This window comes from Danio rerio, chromosome 21 (assembly GCF_049306965.1).
Source record: "Danio rerio strain Tuebingen ecotype United States chromosome 21, GRCz12tu, whole genome shotgun sequence".
Taxonomy (NCBI): domain Eukaryota; kingdom Metazoa; phylum Chordata; class Actinopteri; order Cypriniformes; family Danionidae; genus Danio; species Danio rerio.
This window is the reverse complement of record NC_133196.1, coordinates 37,203,328-37,217,429: the sequence shown is the minus strand read 5'-3', so window position 1 is coordinate 37,217,429 and position 14,102 is coordinate 37,203,328. Positions and strand designations below refer to the sequence as shown.

General features: G+C 39.2%; 2 protein-coding genes across 2 annotated transcripts in view; one reads left to right on the top strand and one right to left on the bottom strand.

The window, feature by feature from the left end:
• clint1b (clathrin interactor 1b) overlaps nt 1-14,102 on the bottom strand; it is a 542,948-nt gene that overhangs the window by 359,093 nt on the left and 169,753 nt on the right. The window lies entirely within an intron of this gene.
• Nucleotides 2,992-13,756, top strand: LOC141379881 (uncharacterized). Its single transcript, XM_073935436.1, has 2 exons — nt 2,992-3,251; nt 10,442-13,756. Exon 2 carries the CDS (start codon nt 10,867-10,869, stop codon nt 12,640-12,642), a length of 1,776 nt encoding a protein of 591 aa, XP_073791537.1. The 5' UTR covers nt 2,992-3,251; nt 10,442-10,866; the 3' UTR covers nt 12,643-13,756.

The following is a 14,102-nucleotide window of genomic DNA, read 5'->3' as shown; positions in this document are numbered from 1 at the left end:
AACACCAGCTGAGCTGAGGTTCGAACCAGCAACCATCTTGCTGTGAGGCGACAGCACTACCTACTGCGCCACTGCCTCACCCCCGTTTACATATGATATTGCATTAATTTGCATACATATTTTATTAGCTGTAAAATAAAAGCCTCAGTTTGGGAGTTATCATTCTATAACAATTAAGATAATATTTGGATTTGTTTGATTCGTAGATTATATAGGCTATCTTAAAAATTATATTATAAATATATTATATAAGATATTATATAAGAACTATTAATAATTTTCCAAATGGAAAAAAAGTTGGTTGGTTTGGTTGTACACCAAATCATCAATAGCCTTTTTGTTGAGTTATGAGGTGGTCAACATCAGCGCTGGTTTTTGCCAACTCATCTGTCAAACTGTGATCAAAAATATCCTTTTTTCATTACGCTTCTTTAGCAAAATACAAATGTAGACATGCATGTTTGCTGAGGTAACATGCTTTTCCCTCTCGAGCAAACATCGAGCAATAGCAAAACGCGAGGTGTGCAGGGTGCATAAGCAGCGCATAAAACACTTGCAGCCATTAGTAAACCATTCAACAGATGCCCCTCTCAACGCAAAATGCACTTTCAGTGATCGGTCCCTTATACAGCCAAACTTTAAGAATATATAAAATAATAGTATTTAATCGTTTAACTGGTTATAAATGCACCCTTTTGGTTAACGGTCAATCAATTATTTTGAGCATCCCTAATTAAACCACATGCGCAGGCTCTAAAATATTATTTTTTCTCCCTCATGGCCAGATGGCACGGTGCCAGAATACTTAAAGCCCTGATTCAGGTAAATCTCTTCCTGACTATCTATTTCCTTACTGCAACATTGCCTTTCATATTTATTGAAGACAGATAAACTCACCCGTTGCTTTTTTATTCTGCTTACACCTTCCTGCTGTGTCTACAGTTATGCACCAGTGTGTGTGCACACCTGATGGCTGTGTTTAACGAATTTGTTCATGTGTGTGTTCACTCCAAAAGCTTTTGCTTTGAAATTGCCACAAACTAATGTCTAATGCATAAAAGTGTCCCACATAGCCAAATTTCTCTGGCCCACACAATCAGGTTTTGCTTGGCCTACATGCCGCAGTGAATTGCGGTACATGACTGGACCAAATCTGGCTTGCAGACAAGGGCCAAACACAGACCATATCTCGGTGCCAAGTCTCAGCTATGGAACAAAATCAATGCCTAAAGTCTTGAATTAAAAAGCTTGTTGAATATCACAAACTGAAAAAAATAATACACCGTATTAACAAGTTCTTGCATTTTAATGACTTGAATTCCAGGGTTTGTATTTTTAGGTCCTGAAATTTAACATATCTGTTTATTTAAGCTGTGAATATTTCAACGAAAAATATTTCAAACACGTTTTCATACTTAAAAATTCAATAATTCATATTCAATTTTCAGATTTCACTTACAAAATATTCAATACCCTTTAAAAATACGATGTATAATATTCAAAAGGTCATTTTCAGTTCATTTTATTTCAGTTCTAATATTCGCTTCCATAAATTCAGTGGATCAAATTCGACTGATAAAATTCAACTTTACATCCGGGAACTGCAGGAGAAGCAATAGATTGCAGAGTGAAGATCGCCAGCTGCTCTAGCTTTCACCAGCAGGTGGAGATGGAATAATGTAAGATTTTTAACCCAGTAAACAGGTGAGAAAAAGGCTAATAAAGGCAAAAAAAGTAGCATTTAATTTTAATATCAATGCCTTGGACATTATAAATAATAAAAAGTATGAGTAAAATGAGTAAATGAGGTTTTAGTCATCTATATTTGCCCTTATGTAACGGAAGCCAGCTGGTGATCGCGTAAAGCTGACTCCTTGGATCCAGGGACAGACGTTGTTCTGCAATCTTATCGGAGCTTGTCTCCCATGCTGGCTCGTTACCTGCTCGGACCGGTGCGGTTACTTGCACATAAACCGTCTTTTGATGAATATGATGTTAAGGGCTAAGAACAATTACGAACAACGATTTTCAAAACCAGAGAGATTTATGGTCCATGAGCCATCCACCTCCGCTGCTCCTCGCCGAGGGCGCCCGACAACGGCTGCTGCCCCGTCCCCGCCTCCGGCGAAGCCGGCAGCCCCTCCTGCCCAGGGCGCCGCTAAGTCCGGTAAACGGACCGCGAAGCGTCCCTGAGACAGGCCATCCAGAGAGGAGGAAATTTGCTCTTTCCCCGCTGGAGGGCGGGGCCCATATCCCAACGGTACTTTTCAGTGCCACCAAAAATTCAGTAAAAGAGCTCTTTTCCCTTTCCCCGGATGTCACAGCTCAAGCCCTGCCAGTCTGGGACGCGCTGCCTCTCAGCTCGCAGGGTCTACATGCTCCACCAGCGACTCACGGACGCTGGGGGGACGGTCTCCCTTCTCCCAGCCCCCAAGCCCCCTCTCCGGAGTCAGGGTGCGGAGCCAGAGCGAATCGCTCTCCTCTAGCTCTTCTGTGGGACCCTCCACTCCCCAGATCAGCACACCCGCTCCGCGCTGCCCCCCCCCGCTGGTACATCAGCGATTGCTGCGGTGACGTCATTAGCGAGGGCTCTGCCTTCCTGGTTAGCTCGGGCCAGCCCCTCTCGGTGGCTCACACGCACGATCAGACTCGGCAACGGCCACCCAAGTTCACTGGCGTGTATTTCACCAGGGTCAATCCCCTGTCCGCCCCTGTCTTGCGAGAGGACATTGCTGCCCTCCTGGCGAAGGGTGCAATCGAGCCAGAACCTCCAGCCGAGATGGAGAGCGGGTTCTACAGCCCGTACTTTATCGTACCCAAAAAGAGCGGTGGGTCACGGCCAATCCTAGATCTGCGCGTTTTGAACCGCTGCATTTGCAAGCTGTCGTTCAGAATGCTCATGCAGAAGCGCATCCTCCGATGCGTTCGTCCTCAGGATTGGTTTGCAGCTATAGACCTAAAGGACGTGTATTTTCATGTCTCCATTCTTCCGCGCCACCGTCAGTTTCTGCGGTTTGCGTTCGAGGGTTGAGCATGGCAATACAAGGTCCAGCCGAGAACTTCAAAGACCTCAGCTTCTTTTTTGAAACTTAGAAGATATTCATTGAGATCCAGCACAACTTTCCACAACATATTTTGGCGCCTTCATCGTGGGGCTGGATCGAGGCAGACTAAGGAAGAGGGTGTCGACGGATCCTGGCAGACGCTCACGCAGAGACCAAAAAAAATAAAAGTGCACAAATTTAAAAAAGGTAAGCAAAATTTAGCTTAAATATTTTTTGATGCTCTGATGAGAATGCTGGGAGGTGGTCCAGGCACCTTCATCTTTATTACAAATATACCTCACCATTAAAAAGAACCTTGAAATTGACTAAATTTAATTTAAAATATAGTAAAAGAATAGTGAAGTGAACTATTTATAAGAAAAAGAGGTCTTCCAGGTTGTCAAGCTATGTGCTTGTACTAACAAATAGCTCTATATTATGCACTAACTAATGGCTTTGTATTATATATTAACAAATTTCTGTAAATTAAATGCGTATGAAAGAGAGTTACATGCATGAATTGCTACGCAAGAGGCGGGAGCAGATCGCGCGAAGGTAGCACTAAAGATCGCTTTTTGTAGTTGTAGTTAGAGCAAAGGAGCGCTCTGCGTCTCTGTACTCGCCTGTGGATTGAGTAAGACTCTCCCGATAGATACAGGGATATTGGGAGGAGGCCTTTAATCTGACCTCAAAAGCACCTATAAGGAGGGCTGGATCTTAGTGAACTGACCTGTGTAAGTCTTGTTAGTCTATATTTTATGTTTTTATGTGGTCTGGACCAGTGTGAATGGAGAAATTTTTTCTTGCAATTTCTAGAAAGAGAATTGAATAAGAAAAGCATATACTGTGAGATTTGTGACTGAGAATACATGTGTTGAGAGATTTGAAACTTGGATTTGAAGTATGAGAAGAAGAATGTCTGTGTGAAAATGCTGAGTGCTAGAGTGTGAGGTTGCTGATGTTTTTTGTGTGAGAAAAAAGATAGAATGGTGGTTAAGAGATTGAAAGATAGTGATAAATAAATAATAAATAAATAAAATAGTATTAGACTGGAGGAAAAAATTTTAAAGAAAATATTAAATAATTGAATAGATAGATAAAATAGTATTGGTTAGTAGAAAATTTGTTTTGTCTCCCAGAATCTACTTGTGATGTTAAAAAAAAAAAACACTTAAATTGTGCCTAAACATAGACAAGAAATAAAAAGTAATACAGGGAGTTTTTGGAAGAAAAATAATAACTTGTACGCAATTGATTATAGTATTGCTTGTTAAAAAAAAAAGGCAGTGAAATATTAGAGATAAACTAGTAACTAACTTAGATTTGTGAAGTTATTTTGTGATAATATAAGATATGCATAGAGCATTTTTTGGAAATTAAGAGATTAAAAAACAAAAGTATATAGGAGTACAAGAAAATCTTTGTAGCTACCGCTTTTAGTGTTGTGTGTGGCTGTGATTGTGTGAATGCATGAGTGAATGAGGCTATAAATTCCGTATTGGTGAACAAGCAGAGCGCACCCCTCCTGGACCGTCTCTTAAGTGGGACCCGGTAGAGACGGACGCTCTCCGTGTTGCACTGAGAGGAATGAATGACTGAATGAGCCCTGTAAATAAAGGGACAAAGGGTGAAAGAAGGAGACCTCTGAATTTGAGGGAGAGTGTGTGGCTAAGTGTTTGTGTTTAATAGTGTGTCTGTAATAAAAAGCGGTTAAAAAAGAAACACTATTGTAGAATATAACAAATATATATATATATATATATATATATATATATATATATATATATATATATATATATATATATATATATATATATATAGATATATAATAAATAAAATTAATAAACTGCATGTTCTGTGGCAAAAAGAAGAATTAAAAATTCAATTCAATTCAATTCAATTCAATTCAGCTTTATTTGTATAGCGCTTTTACAATGTAGATTGTGTCAAAGCAGCTTCACATAAATGGTCATAGTAACTGGAACAGTGTGGTTCAGGTTTTAGTGTTTAAGTTCAGTTCAGTTCAGTTTAGCTCTGTTCAGTGTGATTTAATCATTACTGAGAGTTCAAACACTGAAGAGCAAATTCATCGATGCGTAGCTCTACCAATCCTGAACCATGCGAGGCAGTGGCGACAGCGGAGAGGGAAAAAAAACTTCACCTGATGGGAGTGAAGAAAAAAAACCTTGAGAGAACCAGACTCAGTTGGGCACGACCATTTTAATTTCTCCGCTGGCCAAAAGTCTTGTGCAGAAATTCATTCGCCGTGGTTTATGCTGGAAGATGGCCTCAATGAAGACTCGTCTGTCCCTGGAGCGTCGCTGGAATCAGACTCATGTTCTCCACTCCCCATGACCATCAGCGCAGCAGCAGCTCAGGATATGGCCTGGTCCCGAATATGGAATCCTTGGGATCATCACGTCGCTGGTCTTGGATCCAATCAGTGACTCCGCCTAATCTGAGGACCTCGGGATGAGTATCCCCAGGTGAAAATAGAGAATAAAGAGAATAATTAGCGTAGCTGCTGTTCATAGTGTATATAAGCAAGATGTAGAAGCCAGTGTGGAACCCGCTAGGTGATGCACTGAGTGTATGCTTTACTAAACAGATAGGTCTTTAATCTAGTTTTGAACTGGGAGAGTGTGTCTGAGCCTCGGACATTACCAGGAAGGCTATTCCAGAGTGTAGGAGCCATGAAACAGAAGGCTCGACCTCCTTTACTTGATTTTGCTATTCTAGGTACTACCAGAAGCCCTGAATTTTGAGATCTTAAGGAGCGAGTTGGTTCGTAGCGAGACAGAAGGTTGGTTAGATAAACAGGAGCTAGATTATTTAGAGCTTTATAGGTGAGAAGTAATATTTTAAATTCAATACGAAATTTAACAGGCAGCCAGTGTAAGGAGGATAAAATTGGGGTTATATGATCATATTTTCTGGACCTGGTCAGAACTCTGGCTGCTGCATTTTGTACTAATTGAAGTTTGTTAATAGAGGATGCTGGGCAGCCAGCAAATAGAGCATTACAGTAATCCAGTCTCGAAGTCATAAAAGCATGGACTAGCTTTTCTGCATCTGAGATGGATAGCATATTTCGTAATTTAGCGATATTTCTCAGATGAAAGAAGGCAGTTTTTGTGACATGGGATATATGGTTTTTAAAAGTTAGATTGCTGTCTAATATGACACCCAGATCTTTTATAGTAGAGCTAAAGCTAACTTTGTATCCCTCTAATTGTAAATTGAGTTGCGAGATCTGCTGTGTGCAAGATTTAGGCCCAATAAGTAATAATTCTGTTTTGTCTGAGTTTAAGAGAAGAAAATTGTTGGTCATCCAGTCTTTGATATCTTTGATACACTCAGTTAGTTTAGAAAGTTCAGACGTCTCGTCAGGTTTAGTGGAAATATATAATTGAGTATCATCTGCATAGCAGTGAAAGCTGATCCCATGTCTTCTAATAATGTCTCCCATAGGTAGCATGTAAATTGTAAACAGTAAAGGGCCTAAAACTGATCCTTGAGGCACCCCATACTTTACTGGGCAGATTTGTGAAGGCTGTCCATTAAGATTTACAAACTGGTAGCGGTCAGTTAAGTATGACTTAAACCATTGTAGAGCCTGTCCCTGGACACCTGTAGACTTTAAACGATTTATGAGGATATTGTGGTCAATGGTATCAAATGCCGCACTAAGATCGAGTAAAACTAATAGCGAGACGCACCCTCGGTCAGCAGCTAAGAGTAAATCGTTGGTTATTTTCACTAAGGCGGTTTCTGTACTGTGGTGAGCCCTGAAACCTGACTGAAACACTTCAAAAATATTGTTCGTCTGCAGATAAGAGCATAATTGAGTGGAAACAACTTTTTCTAGTATTTTAGACATAAATGGAAGATTTGAAATAGGCCTATAGTTAGCTAAGTTGTTGGTGTCTAGTTGCGGTTTCTTAATAATAGGCTTAATAACAGCTAGCTTGTAAGAGTTTGGAACATGGCCTATAGATAAAGAAGAGTTGATAATGTTAAGAAGAGGTTCTCCTATAGCAGGTAACAGCTCTTTCAGTAATTTTGTTGGAATTGAGTCCAGCATACACGTAGCTGGTTTAGAGCTATTTATAATTTTTACTAACTCTTCATGTTCTATGATTTTGAAGCAGTGTAGGTTATTATTATGATTTAATGAAATATTTACAGGATTTGGAGTATAAGCTGGTGCAGAAAGTTTGGCATCTCCTATTTTCTGTCTAAAGCCTTCTATTTTATTACTGAAAAAATTCATGAAGTCATCACTACTAATTTGCGGTGGAGTAGTTTGTTCCAAGGATGACCGATTATTTGCTAATTTAGAGATGGTGTTAAATAAAAATCTAGGATTGTTATGATTATTTTCTATCAGTTTGCGCAGGTGCTCGGTCCTGGCAGATTTTAGAGCCCTCCTATAGCTGGACATACTGTCTTTGTACCCAATTCTAAAGACCTCTAAATTAGTTTTTTTCCATTTACGTTCCAGGGCGCGGGTTGCTGTTTTGAGCGCACGAGTATGACTATTATACCATGGTATAGTTTTAATCTCTCTAGCCTTTTTTAATTTGATGGGTGCCACAGTATTTAGTGTGCTAGTAAAGATGGCATCCATACTGCTGGTTACTACATCAAGATCATTTGAGTTTGCGGGTGCATTACGAAATAGAGAGAGATCAGGTAAGTTATTTATAAATTCATCTTTAGTTGACGGAACAATAGTTCTACTAGGGCGGAGTATTGGAGCGGGTTTGCTGATTTCAGGTAAACATAGCTTATATAGTAAGAGGTAGTGATCTGTAATATCATCACTTTGTGGTATAATGTCTACATCAATAACCTCGATTCCATAAGACAGAATTAGATCTAATGTATGCTTTAAGCAATGGGTTGGACCCACAACGTTTTGCTTTATCCCAAGTGAGTGTATTAAATCCATAAACGCGAGCCCTAATGTATCATTAGCGTCATCTATGTGGATGTTAAAGTCACCTACAATTAGCATTTTATCAGTTTTGACTAGTAAGTCAGAAATAAAATCAGAAAATTCTTTTAGAAATTTGACATAGGGTCCTGGGGGTCTATATATGGTGATTAAAGCGAGAGATAACATAGGTTTTTGTATAGTATCTGGAAGCTGAACATTAAGCGATAATACTTCAAAGGAGTTAAACATAAGTCCGTTTCTCTGTTTAATATTAAGGAAATCACTAAAGATTGATGCAACTCCACCACCACGACCAGTTTGACGAGCCTCATGTTTATATAAGAATCCTGGAGGAGTTGCTTCATTTAAGCTAATATAGTCATTTTGTTTCAGCCAGGTTTCAGTGAGACAGAGTGCATTAAGATTGTTTTCTGTTATTATTTCATTAATGATAAGTGCTTTAGGTGCAAGTGACCTGATGTTTAGGAGACCAAGTTTTACGAAATTTGTATTTTCACTTTCTACTGGTTTTTCTGGTTTGATTCTTACTAGATTTTTCCTGGAGCACACAGTACGTTTATTTCTTAATCTAATAATACGAGGAACAGACACAGTCTCTATAGGATTCGCCAGATATGCGTTACTGATGTTTAAGTGGGGTGAACAAGAGTCTAGGTGGCTATAGTGTGAATTTTGTGAATTTTTACCTGCTAGTCAGATGGTGCGAAGTAGTCTGGAGATGTTGTCCGACAGGAGTTCAGCTCCGGCTCGACTGGGGTGCAGGCCGTCAGGACGGAAGAGCCTAGGACGCTCCCAGAAAAGATTCCAGTTATTAGCAAAGAGCAAAAAGATTGTAAGATTATGAAATAAATACATTTTGGTCATAAAGATATGCGGAGTATAACAGACATGTCAAATAATAAATTCTTAAAAATATAATTTAATTCAGTCAATAATAGGGCTTAGTTTAATGATAGTGAGGATTTAAAAAGAAAGAAATAAATATTAATAATAATAATAATAATAAATAAATAATAATAAAAAGGGGGTTTCTAAGTGAAAATATTAGGATATGTAATGGGGAAGTAGATGGATATAATAAAGTTGATTACAAGGAGAGTGCAAAGAACAAAAAACCCACCAAAAAGTTGGATCTGCAGACTATTTGGTCATTCAGAAAATTGCCATCTTTGTGATTTAAGTGGAGAAACCCAACCTCTCTTGCCCATAAAAACAGTAAAAAATTCTATTACATTAGATACTGTGATTAGGTGAGTGTGTATATAATAAGATAAGATAAGTGTAAGAAGAGAATTGTTGAAAGTTTATAGATGGACGCTGAACGCAGGTTGTTTAGAGTTAAGACCTTTGAAACAGAGGAAGATCGAAGAAGAGCTCAGGCTTTGATTGAGTCAGAAGGTAAATATACTCATTTTTGGAATGAGTCAACGTATATAGATATAAACGGGAAAAAACAAATATTAACCGATGAAAAAAAAGAAGAAATTCTACAAGCTTTGATTAGACCGATCAATCTGGAAAGGGCAGAGACAGCATGGCCTACTGTAGATTGGAAAGCAGCCATTGAAAAACATGTAACATTAAAGACAGTAAAAAGTTATTTGTAAGAATACTGTAGAAGGTGTGGAATTAGAAGAACATGCACCCAAAAGCCGTTTGAATTGGAGATTCCTTTGAGTCCAAAAGTAGTACCGAATTATCAAAATCAGGGAGATAACCCAGTTATGGTGCTGAAAAGGCCTAGGCTGGTATTATGCGTTTGGACAAGACCAGGAGAATGGAAAAAAAAGAAACCTGAAGTAGTAAATGAGGGGAGGCAAAGGTACAGACCAAAAATTACACTAAGGGAACTATGTGTGAGAGTGAAATTAAACAGGACAGGGAGAAGGGCTTATCCATGTAAGATGCCAGGAAGTAATCATTAACGTACAAAGATGAAAAAAGAAAAAAGAATGAGGGGTAAACGAGGGAAAAGAATGATAAGAGTACATGAGAAAAAAGAACTTCTTAAATTAATGGGGGTAGGAGATATTCCAGAGGATAAAGTGGGTCTTAATATGACAGTATGTGAGGGACGTAGAACACAATTAACTGAATCCCTTACATATCAATATTGGAAAGGATACATTTATGCAAGACTAAAAAAGGCTAATTTGTGCAAAAAGTGGGAAATAGAATTGGTCAGTTTGGGTGAAAATTGGATATGGAGTAGTGCCACTTATGCTACAAGATTAAAAGAATTTTACCTATATCAAGATAATGATGAATCAGAATCAAATAGAATGACAGAAGAATGTGCAAGGGTTATATTGAAGTATCTAGGGAAAAAGAATCAGCTGCAGTAAGGCAGAACCATACACAAAATACACATGAAGATAAAAGTATAGATTCAACTTGGAAAAAAAAAACATGATAATAACTTGTGATCTTGCAGATTGTGACAGCTGAAGGCCTGATGTCAGAACAAATGGCGACTCCAGTAGAAGTGATATCTTCCAAATTTCCTCTGCTCAAGGGCATCGTAGAAGGAATGTCCAAGAAATGGGAGAAGAGGACAAGAGGGATAATTACCAAGTGGCCAGTAGGTGGAACATTTGATTTAATTAACCTTAGAGATATGGATACATTAATAAAAAACCATAAACCCAAAGATCAGTCAGAAAAGAGAAAAAACAGATAGAATTACAGATTTTAGGGTTATTTAAGGATGAGGCCATAATTGTTAGACGCCAATTAAAGAAGACATCTCAAGGGGAAAGTGGAAAAGCTCACATCAAGGTGGGAGAGAAAGAGGAAGAATTCCCTCCTCCTTATGCTCCACCACCCCCAACAACATTATATGATCAGTTGAAGAAACAGATGCCAACAATAAGTGGACAAGTGTACATAGAAGGGGATGTGTTGATTGAGGAAAGGAAGGAAGAAGAGTCAAATGGAGATATGAAGGAAGGAGATGCCCTCATAAACATCAAGGGAGCTGAAGGACGAGTAACAGAAGGAGGGGTGGAAGAACTTCAGCAGAGTTTGGGGGAAGAACTATTTTATTATAAAAAACCAGAACCAGGTATGCTGAGCCAAAATAACAGCTGCAGTTCCTCAAGAATGGAAGAGAATGGAGAACCGGTAAAAGAAATTGATGAAACCCACTTGAAGGCAGAAAAAGAGAAACTAAAGGTAAAAGGTTACCTAGAAGCTATGCAAAAAGACAGAACTGATTTTATAACTGGGCCAATGACATCATCTCTGGATGTGAGAAAAAAGGATGATAGAGAAAGGCAGAGAAAAAACACTGCATCATTCGCAATGCTATCTGGTGGGGAAGAAACTGATGAAGAAGAAGTGGAGCAACAAGAGCGCCAGAAGAGAAGGAAGAAAATGAGAAGAAGAGAGCCTGAACTCTTGACAGGAAGATTTTGTTTGGAAATGGATGAAGATGAAGTACCATATATCAGACGACTGCGATCAAGAACAGATCAAAAGCTACAGGCAAGTAAACAATTTCCGATACTACTGAAAGGACACCAGGCTGAATATGTTCCTTGGGCAAACCAGGATTTGGAGGGCTTGATTTCCAGATTACCTGACATTCATGAAGGTGCAGGAAAATGGATTCGACACTTCGAAGATGAGACTACAGGCAAACTCCTGGCTATAGGAGACATTAAAGCCCTTTTGGCCAAAATCCTTGGAGGCTCCAGACTGAATGAACTTTTTGAGCTATCAGGTCTTGAAAGTGCAAAAGACAATCTTGGAGATGCAGCATCATTTGACAACCACAGACGTGTGATATGGGAAACATTGAGAAAAGAATATCCAACTCAAATGGACCCCCGTTTACTGAGAGGAGACCAAATGGATGACACAGAGAATCCAACAAGCTACATCCAGAGGCAACTGAAAAGATGGAGAGATGATCTGGAGAAGAATCCTGAGGCTGACACAGTGCTATCTACCCTGTTCAGAACAGCAATACTGGAGGCCATGCCACAACCAGTGAAAACAAAACTAGAAGATGTGGTAGGGTTACATTCAAAACCCTTTAAGGAATTTTGTGATTATGTCTCACATGCTGTCGAACATTATAGAAAGCAAGAGCTAAGACTGAAGCAGCAAGAGAGAGAGCTCCAAAGACGATTAACACAATTGCAGCTAGATGAATTGTCAAGTAAGAAAAAAAAGATACAAGCCCCTATCAAGAAAGAAGACGATTCTATTATAATGGCACCAGTGGCAATTAATCCCTCAAGTAACACATCTATGCCCCCTGCTGGAGATCAACTACATCTATCACACAAGGGAGTGGTACAACCCCCAATAAACATCTATGTGAACACAGAACCCAGAAGAGGAAACAACTGGACCCGACCCAATGAGGCTGGAAGAGGCAGAGGAAGACCAATGCAGGTACAAAGACCAAGAGGCTTTCCTACACTCTGTTGGGGATGTAATCAGCCTGGACACATTCAGAAAGACTGTCCACATGAGAATCCTTGTCAACAGTATATGCCACAACAATGGAACCAAGGAATGCAGTCTCAACCATCCTGGAATCAAAATCGCCCACAACAGCAGAATCGCGAGCAACAAATGACTGGCCCAGTCAATCCATGGCGTGGACCAAATCAAGGATATTAGGGCTGCCCAGAGAATCCTACGGGGAGAAATCAGCTTCCGATGCTATCAAAAAATGCTGATCAGGAGCCAATTATACAACTAAGCATAGAAGGAAAAACCATGGCAGCCATGTTAGATACTGGTGCCTGCCTAACAAGTGTAAGCACAAAAGATGGTACTCACCTCCCCAGGTCTGGAAAATATGTTGAGACAGTAGGATTCTCGGGAATAACACAATTAAATCCCTTAACGGTTCCGGTACTGATGAAGATTAAGGACAATGAAATAAAAATACCTATCCTGATATCTGATCAAACTCCAATAAATCTACTTGGAAGAGACGCATTGTGCAAGCTCAACCTGAAGATCTGGTGCTCCCCTGATGGTTTATATATATAGACAATGATAAAGCTAAATGGATGATGATGACCAAATGCCAAAGAAGTGAACTGATCATCTACTGGATAGGAGAAATTAAAGACCAAGTAGAAAAAGTGATTTCAGCTTGGGGCAAATACATAGAAGAGAAACTGATAAAATCCAAAAGACCAAATGAAGAACCACACTGCACTGTTATTTACGATAACGAACAAGATGAAGACTTAGAAAGACTTTGGCTTGAAAAAACAAGGAATCACAAAATCTTGTTGAAATCCCCATATATAATAATAGGGCCTCAAGGAGCAGTTTTGAAAATAGAAGAAAATGATTTCCTTAAAGAGTGGTTTAGGGTCCCAGATTCAACACCCCATGTCACCCTTTATGTTAGTAAGGGATGTTCTTCACAAGAGTTAGGACCCATGTTAAGACATGCAGAATCTAGGGAATGGGAAAGGACTGAAAATGAGGGAATATACCAATCAAAGGATAGAATCTACTTAAAAATACTATGGGAAACTGAAATGATAGGGCAACCCCAAGAGGTAGAGATAGCTGTGGAAAAAGATATAGTACATTCAAAGACCCTTGAACTATTAAAAGAAATGGAAACAAATGTTCCAGAAGAATTATGGTCAAAACATGAAACTGATGTAGGACTAGTGAAATCAGCAAACCCTGTTAGAATAAAAACAAAACCAGGTGTAAGATTCCCCAGAAGATCACAATACCCCCTAAAAAAAGAAGCAATAGAAGGAATTAGAAAAACCATAGAAGGATTACAGCAGACAGGAGTGTTGATAGAAACTTCAGCTTTCTGTAATACACCCATATTGCCGGTAGAATTAGTAGATAAGGCTAAATGGCGATTAGTTCATGACTTACGAGCAATAAATGAAATAACAGAAGATTGGACAGAAGCCTGCAGAGGTGCCAAATCCCCATACTCTGTTAACAAATGTTCCACCCACAGCTACCTATTTTACTGTTATTGATTTGTGCTCTGCCTTTTTCAGCATACCTTTAGCAGAGGAAAGTAGACATCTTTTTGCGTTTACCTATCAAGGTAAACAGTATACTTACACCAGAATGCCACAGGGATT

Coding starts and splice junctions, on each gene's coding strand:
- LOC141379881 (XM_073935436.1), top strand. CDS start 10,867: ATGCCAACAATAAGTGGACAAGTGTACATAGAAGGGGATGTGTTGATT.